We start from the raw sequence: 9,058 nt of genomic DNA on the forward strand, positions 1-9,058 counted from the left end.
CACTTGGACATTCATGTGTCCGAAGTTCACCTCTATCTTTCTATAGTAGTTATGTTTTTATTAGTATTCAGAGACAGTTATTATTCCTTTGTGGTTATTTTTTCAATGTATTTGACTCTTGGATTGTATTAGTAGTTCTTACACTATTGACATCTGGTTTTGGGCATGATTGGTATTTTGAATAAGTTCTTTCCACATTGTTATGCTTATTTATATGGTTAAGCTTCATTCTAGAAGCCTTATCTTTGGATATTTCTATCTTTTCCTCTTTTCGTATCAGTTTGGGTGATAGACTTACTTGTCAAGGTACGCCGCGACAAGTGCCTTCATGACCCTCATTTTTGGATCGTGACATTTATGTTGTACAATGTACATAAGTTTGATTGTACCACAAAGTCATTCCTTTTACAACAATGTTTTAACTTTAAAAGTGAAAAAGAAATCGTCTGCCCTTAGAAACTATCTTCTAATTTTGTCTTTCTATATTTCTATTTATAAGTTTAATTATTTTATGTCTAACGTGTCTCCAAAATTTTTTTTCGCATCAACTACTTCATATTAACATTAATTCCCCTTTAATCTAATATATTTTACAAATTCTTAATCTTTCATGGTTTAAGAGTCTTTATTTTATCACAATTCTTTCTACATATTTTAGGAGAAATATTATAAAGTAATTAAATAAAAAATTGAATAAAAATAGAAAATAATAATTTTATCTATTGTTTTAAGGACCTTCAAACTTTATTAATTTATAATTAAAATTAATAATCTATTAATATAACACTTTTATTATGACTCGTAACTAATTATAATAACACAAATTGAAATTAAAAAATTAAACAAAAAATTGAGAAAAATAATAAACATTAACTTTATCTATTGCAGAGTCTTTTAATGATTCACAATAAGTTCTTTCTAAGGACCTTTACACTTTATTTATTTATGTTTAATATTAATAATCTATTAATATAATGCCAAAAAGTAAAACACTTTTGTCAGGACTCCTAAGTAATTATAATAACAAAAATTAAAAATTTAAATTTTATTGTATTTTCTGAACACAACAAAGCTTTGAATCTTACTTGAAAATTTCGGTCTCACTGCATTCTTCTTGATCAAGTCACAATCTAATGAACATAAACTATGACAAATAAACAATATAGATCAATTTAAAAAATATTAAATATAAAACCTCAAAACCACAAAATATGCACAAAAAGTCATACAATTAGGTTTAAAAAAAAATCAAAGCAACACTTAAAAAGAATGAATTTAAGCTGAAGGTAAAGGTGTGCATCTTATGAATTAAAATATTAAAATATTTTATTTTATTTTATTTTATTTTCTAAATACAATAAAGCTTCGAAGCTTACTTGAAATTTTTTAGTCTCGTAGCATTGTTTTGAATTAGGTCACAATTTAGCAAACATAAATTATGACAATAATAATATATGAACCAATTTAAACAAAAGTGAAGGATAAAATCTTAAAATACCATAAAACATATATAAAAATCACATAATTAGGTTAAAGAAGAAAATCAAAACAACTTCAAAGTGTCAAGAACGTACCCATCAAATTATATAGGAAAAAATAATGAAGATTTCTTCAACTATCTGGATACTTGTTTGAATAATTAAATCACCTTAAGTAGGACTTTCAATTTATTTTGTCTTTAGGATGAAGATTTCTACAATTATTCAAATAATTGTTTGAATAATCAAATTATACCTTAAATAGGACATCTAATTTATTTTGTCTTTAATTTGGTTTGTCTATTTCATACATATTTAATTTGTTTGTTTAGTCCATTTATGTTTTTTTTTATTATGACCAAAATTAAAAGGATACCAAAATATTATGTTTTCTTATTTAGTTTAAATAAAGAACTACTAATTTATTACATTTAATTTTAAGTGATTTGAAATTATTCAACAACAACAACAACAAACTCAGTGTATTCTCACCTAGTGGGGTCTGGGGGGTATGATTTTAAATTATTAAATATAAAAATTAGTAAATGATAGTTTTGTCTATTGTGAAAATTTTTATTGAAGGGCAAAAAGTTTAAATCACTTTTATAAGGGGGTTTCCACTTTTAATATATTATTATTATTATTATTATTATTATTATTATTATTATTATTATTATTATTATTATTATTATATAGATATATACGGTATAGATATATTGTTTAAATTGACCTACAAAATTAAATAACATATTTGCAATATGTGATTTAAAATAAAACTTAATATTTATGAGATTATAAATTTTTTCATTAAAAAATAAAAGAAATAATTAAAATCAATCTATTTTTAGTTATAAAAAATTACAAGATTTTTTTGTTTTAAAAAAAAAGTAGAGAAAATGGTTAGGTTTAACATCGCTTCTACATAAATATATGAGATCCGCAGTAAGACTTTAAATTTATTTTGCATTTGATGAATATTTCTATAATTAATTCAAATAATTGTTTGAATAATTAAATTTTACCTTAAATAGGACTTCTAATTTATTTTGTCTTTAATTTGGTTTGTCCAGTTCGTACATATTTATTTGTTTAATCTATTTATGTTTTTCATTGTGACCAAAATTAAAAGGATACCAAAATAGTAGATTTTCTTACCTAGTTTAAATAAAGAACTACTAATTTATTACATTTAATTTTTAAGTGATTTTAAATTATTAAATATAAAAATTAATAAATGACAGTTTTGTCTATTGTGGAAATTTTTAATGAACGACAAAATGTTCAATTCACTTTTTAAGGGACTTCACACAATAGATTATAGATATTGATATAGATAGATTATAGATTATTATTATTATAAAATATAACAAATATAATTAGTTCTAAATAGTACACAAATAATTGTTTTGAAACTTTAAGGATTCTGATCTTAATTGTAATTACTCGTAAAATTATATATAAGTCAAAGTCCAATAAACCATGATTAGCCATTATAGTAGCACAAATTTGAAATCATCTTCTTCCTCTAATTATAAATCAGTATAAATTATGATTTGATGTTGAGTATTACGCATGGTGTGTACAAAATATTCTACACGATAATAAAATTTAATGTACGAAACTTAAACTCTCGGGAGCCATTTAGTTGAGACCAAGTTATTTCGAAATAATTAATTTTGGGATTAATATATATATATATATATAAATGATGAAATAAATAATTTCTTGGCTAACTAATACTCCCTCTATTTCGGAATAACTGAATTGTTGAAGTATTTATTGATGTTTCAAAATAAGTGAATTATTAAATTGTTTTCCAAATTTATCCTTATAATTTGGTAACTAATTATTGTATTAAAATACCAAATATTAATAAACTAATCTATTTCAAGACCATTATAACTTATAGAACGATGACTCAAATTATTTATAGTGATAATGATAATCGATAATAATTATTGTGAACTCAAACACCAAATCACCGGCTTTTTTCTGCGATTGGGTAAACTCTCTGCCTTTCTCTCTCTACAATCTTCGATTCTCTCACTTAGATATTTTGAAGTGCTCCATATTTATCTATTGTTCATTAATCAATTTCAGCTAATAATGATAATAACGATAATACAATTAAGTAAAAGTTAAAATCGATTTCCAATTGCTGATTTGGGGGTTTACTGTAAGAGGTTTGGAAAATCTTAGTTAATTTTTTGTTTTTTATAATTATTTTTCGGTATTTGATATCTGATGATTTTGTTGAGTTTTGTTTTAGTGTAATAGTACTAGTGTGTTAGAATCAGACGGTATCTGTTGCAGTCCTCAATCAATTTGGTGGAAAACAGTTGGGAGCAAATATACAGGTTGAAATTTTAAGTATTTCTTTTTTTTTTTTTTTGATTGAGAGTTTCAGTTTATTGAGTTATCATAGCGAGTATTTGTTCAACTTTATTGTAAATGGTGTTATTTTGCTGTTAAATTTGAATTGCTTCTTTATTCGATCTACTTTGATATGCTTTTCCTTGAGTCGAGGGTCTATAGGAGGAAACGTCCTCTTTATTTTACCCTTGCTAGACTCCATTTGTGGGATTACATTCAGTATGCTGTTGTTGTTAAAGTTGAATTGCATATGTATTGAGAAACTTTATTTTAAATTTGAATTGCTTCTTTTTTGATGATCTAGTTGATATGCTTTTCCTTGAGCCTATTGTCTATTTGAAACATTCTCTCGACCTTCTAAGGTAGGGGTAAGGTGTGAGTACATTCTACTCTCGTCAGACCCCATTTGTGGGATTACACTGGGTATGTTGTTGTTTTTAAATTGGAATTGCATATTTGTTTGGAAATTGGGGGTTTTTAACTTTATTTTTATTTATTTGTGCGTCTCTTTTTGGGTTTAATGCTAATTTTTTTAGTTATTATTTAGTTAATAGAACCTAAACAGGATGAAATATGAACGAAGATCAGAGATTTCTAAATCAACCACTTTAAACTGGCTGTAATACACGTTAAGGTCAGATAGATCTCGATGCTGTTATCTAAGGCTGGACTTAAATTAGGAGCATGGGGCTTTTATTGGTTTTGTTCAACAAATAACAAATTGGTTTGGTGCGTACAAAATTTCTGGTTAATACAAAGTTGTCCATGAAATAGCACAAGAAGGAAACATGGCGTCCTGAATCCCACAGATGTTAAGGGAGTTCTGAGTTGAGCAGTGGGTTAGATTTATAGTCATTGAGCTTTGATATAACACTGAACTTCTCGCAATAGCGTTTCCTCCCCCCCCTTTTTTTTTTTCTCATGGTCCTATTGCAGGGTTGAACCTATTATGTCTCTTGGAAATATGATTTGGTGGCTTCTTTTCCCTCCGTCCCTTAAAATATATTTTCTTTATCTCTCCTCAAGCTTCATGCTGGTTTCACACTACAGTTTGTTGTTTTTACTATTATGTGCCTTTAATTGAAGTGACAGGATATAGGTTGTCAATGGAGTATGACAATGAAGTGAATGGTTTTGTTAGTGTTCCAGCTCCTGAGTTTGGTGCAATTTTTATGTCAAACATTGCAACAAAGAGAGACTGCTTTAAACATAAGGTCTTTGGTCTTCCATCGTCCATGGCTAATTTTGTGAAGGAGGTCAAAAAAGGAATGATCCTTTTCCTATTTGAATATGAAAAGAGACAACTTTTTGGAGTGTATCAGGCTATCTCAGACGGTGGAATGAACATTGTACCCCATGCATTTAGTTCTTCAGGGAAGCAGTTTTGTGCGCAGGTATCATATGTCAAATGATGATTTCTTATAATTCAACAAAAACTATCATTAGGTTGAATAATACAAGGATATTTTTGGTTTCCTTTTCTTCTTTTTGATTCCACTTTCTCTTCCCTAGGTCCAATTTGTGCCGATTTGGTGTTGTAGTCCACTATCAGAAAATGAGTTCCGTGATGCCATTAGGGAGAACTACTTTTCGGCAAGGAAGTTCCACTTTGGTCTCTCTGATGAACAGGTCTGATGATTGCTCTATATTTGGGCTTTTAATGATCATATATTGTAGCTGAATATTTCTGTTACGAACTGTTCCTTCTCATTATGCAGGTTCATAGGCTTCTTAGGTTGTTTAGTTCAAGAAAGTTAAAGAGTAAGTTACCCCCGAGAAAGCTCACAACTGGAGTGAGCAATAGAATCGACGAAGGCCATATAATGGTCACTAACGAATCCTATACAGCAAGTGGTGGCTTTGATATCAAATGCTCTAATGTTGATTTAGGGCGTTCCCTGTCAAGAGGATATCCAAGGTCATTCCATGGAATAGAAAGAGTCAAAGATGACATGTTTCCAATTGAGCATAGAGGGAGGGATGAAGATATAATTGATTCTGTCGAACATGTCTATTATAATGATAAGAGAAGAATAGGTTATGATGGAACCTTATCGAGAGATAATGCTGCAGAAGATAAGATTCATATTCACTCCCTCACCGAAGAATTAGGATTTTCTGGAGATGAGTGGTCCTCTTTGAGTGACAGGGTAAAGAGGGAGCATAAAATCAGAAGAACCGTTCATGATGCAAAAGTGGCAAGAGATCAGATATTAAAGGAAAATAACATTGGTAGTAATTTTGGTCTGTGCAGATCAAATGAGCACAATGGAAAGCCTTCAGACAGCATTAGAACTAGACTTGGTAATCATTATGCAGATTTTTTAAGGAACAATTATGTGGATAAAACACCTATCATGGATAATTATCATGAGCCTTCCCTTTCTTGGAAGAATAAAAGTGATCCCTTTTGGAACAATGGAAATGTAAGTGATGATTGGCAGAGTTCCTCGGATGATAGAGTAGGGAAAAAGAGTCATTTGGACCCTGATATTAATTCTACAATTGTGTCTGAACGCTTTGTGAACTCACAATACAATCAGAAAGGAATGTGTAAAGCTGGTAGATTTCTTAGAAGAGACATAAGCAGAAATGAATCAGAGTTTCGCACAGGTCTCAGAAGAGAATTTGATCATCAAGAGGCCACTGATGATGTATGCTTCCTTTCTAAGCGTAAAGGAGCAAATGAAAAATGTGTTGACAGCTTTCTTATCCCAGCTGCTTCAAATGGGAACTCCGCCTATGCCGGAGCTGAAGTTGGTAGTTATCCAATGAATGATTTTGATGGGTTGGTTCCTGTTACAGAAAACTTTCAGATTTCTCTCACTGGGGCTGATTGCACTGCTTGCTCTCCAATGAAGAAAAGAATCTCGGAGTACTCCACCAAGTTTCTTGCTGAAACAGAATTTCCTCAGCCAACAGAAGCACAAAATCTTGATCCCTCTTACTCTAATTTCCATGATGCAGCAATTACAAGGGCCATGTCATATAAGCATGAGCTCCCTAGTTCTTGTTATGGACATACTGAGACTTATGAAGTTGAACAGGGCTCAAACTTTATGCAAATGCCATCTTCTTCCAATATTTATGGAGAGAATAACTTTGCATTGTCTAAAGGTATATCTTCTCCATATTCCCATCCAGAATTTACAAAGAGGGGCCTGGAATCAGCCTCTGGAGGCGGCAAAATGATTCTGCTTCGATTGCAGGATGAGCTCAGCACTCTACCTTTAGACATTGGGATTTCTGAGGCAATGGAACCAAACAGGTCTGGTTCTCTTGGTTATAGAACTGCTTTCATTCCAAGGTCATGTATTTCTCCACAGTTAACTAAGGATGATATTGACGAGGGTGAAACTTGGAGATATTCATCTCAAGTTGCCCTCGGTTCAATTACTAGAAATTCTATTTCTGGTAATTATCGATGTGCTGGTGAGAGACTAGGAGATGAGCATGTTATATGGCATGGGAGTGATGCAACTCATGTTGGAAGAAGATGTCGCTCTCCTAATGCTAATTTGTTAGTCCAAGGAGATGTTTTGACAAATCTCGACCACACCAACAGACCTGGAGCAGACATTGTTAATGATGAATATGGGAGCAGCATATTAACTAGTGTTATGCGTTCTGATTCCAGAAATTCCCGAAGAAGTGTTTTTAGTCGTTTATCTTTGGCTCCCAAAGTACACAAGCTAAGAGAACAAGAAGCTGATCCTAGTATGAGCTTTGATGAACATTATATGGATACTTCAGTTGATGAAATCATGGACTTGTTATACAAGAATCAGAAAATTGTACCAAAAAAGCCACTGAATCGAAAACCATTTATTCGAGAAGTTGGGAGTCGCGAATCTAATAGGTCAGGAAAACATGCTGCAGTTGTCAAGAATGGCACAGAGCAGCCTGGTGATTCAATGACGAGAGTTCTCTGTGAAAGTGCAAAGGAAGTTCTTGAAGAAACCACAAACCATGTTCTTGCAGAGACTAGAATGGTGGATTTCAAGCGCAGGAGGGAGAAAAATCGAGCTTCAGAACAGACCAATGATAAATCAAACAAAGAAGAAAACACAAATGCTGATGAATTGAGAGTCCTTCAGAATGCCCAAGGAAACAGTTCTCAAACTGCAGTAGTTAAGCGTAGAAAGCTTGTGCGTCCAGCATTTGATGAAAACAACTGCAGGAGTGATTTGAATCACCAACTTCCCTGTTAGATGCTTGGTACAGTTAAAACCGATGATTCAGATTCGAGCAAATTTCAGTCTTCTCTCTGATGATAATTTGCCATCATATATGTGAACAACAAAATGGTCACTCCATTAGTCATCAAGTTCTCCAACATGCTAACTCAAGGGGCTGTTTGCATAAACTGGATCTTGGTAGATGATGATGACGAAACTGAACAAGGCAACGCGGTGATTTTATACTAAAATCATACAGCGTATTTTATGTAGTTCTCTGGACCTCAAGTTGTGCGTGGAAATTGTATTTTGTCGTGCAAAGGAACAAATTCACACCTTGTGTAAATTTGACGTTTGCTTCCCCCATGTTGTTCCTAATTACATGTTCTTATTTTAGTTACAGAAAAGAGTCAAAAATACTTTTAAACTATTCAAAATGGATTAAAAATATATTCCATTTATTTTTTGGCTCAAAAATACCTCTCTGTTTGTTTTTTGGTTTAAAAATACCTCCGTAATTTTTTTGGCTCAAAAATATCCTTTTCTGTAACAGAATACCACCAGTCATGCCACATGGATAAAAAAAGTCACTTGGACCAATTCATGTCAACATACACATGGAAAATCACTTCATTTAATCCATCTAAAGATGAACCCATTTATCTTATTTAAAAATCTGACTTGATAGATATTCAAAAAACCTGAACCAAGACGCAAAATTCAATTCATTCCTTTCACAGCCTTCCGTTCCATTATTAACATTTTCAAAGTTATGAGACTCGCTCGAGCAATTCTTAACTTCATCAACTTGTGGTTGTCTGCATTGCCACTAAATTTTCTCTCTAAATTTCAATTTCGTCTTCAAATTACCATTCCTCTCACTACAACAATACAAACTCTTGAAAATCAGATCGACTATTTGAGGATTCAATTATTTAGGGTCGAATTGATTAAAATTCGATTTTTTCGAGTGAACAATTTGAGGATCTGATTGTGTTCTCATATTTCGCCTTGATTGATCTGGAATAT

At 31.4% G+C, this 9,058-nt stretch overlaps 1 protein-coding gene across 4 annotated transcripts; it reads left to right on the forward strand.

The window, feature by feature from the left end:
* Positions 1-3,373: 3,373 nt before the first annotated feature.
* Positions 3,374-8,427, forward strand: LOC107858917. 4 transcript variants are annotated; one of them, XM_047406601.1, is made up of 5 exons: positions 3,396-3,480; positions 3,748-3,835; positions 4,938-5,245; positions 5,364-5,480; positions 5,570-8,427. In XM_047406601.1, exons 3-5 carry the CDS (start codon positions 4,958-4,960, stop codon positions 8,060-8,062), a joined length of 2,898 nt encoding a protein of 965 aa, XP_047262557.1. In that variant the 5' UTR covers positions 3,396-3,480; positions 3,748-3,835; positions 4,938-4,957; the 3' UTR covers positions 8,063-8,427. The 4 variants fall into 4 exon arrangements, with proteins under 4 accessions (XP_047262558.1, XP_047262557.1, XP_016559205.1 ...); XM_016703719.2 differs by having other exon boundaries at positions 4,944-5,245; XM_047406602.1 differs by having other exon boundaries at positions 3,374-3,835; positions 4,944-5,245.
* The last annotated feature ends 631 nt before the right edge of the window (positions 8,428-9,058 follow it).

The sequence above is a fragment of the Capsicum annuum genome, chromosome 2, assembly GCF_002878395.1.
Source record: "Capsicum annuum cultivar UCD-10X-F1 chromosome 2, UCD10Xv1.1, whole genome shotgun sequence".
Taxonomy (NCBI): domain Eukaryota; kingdom Viridiplantae; phylum Streptophyta; class Magnoliopsida; order Solanales; family Solanaceae; genus Capsicum; species Capsicum annuum.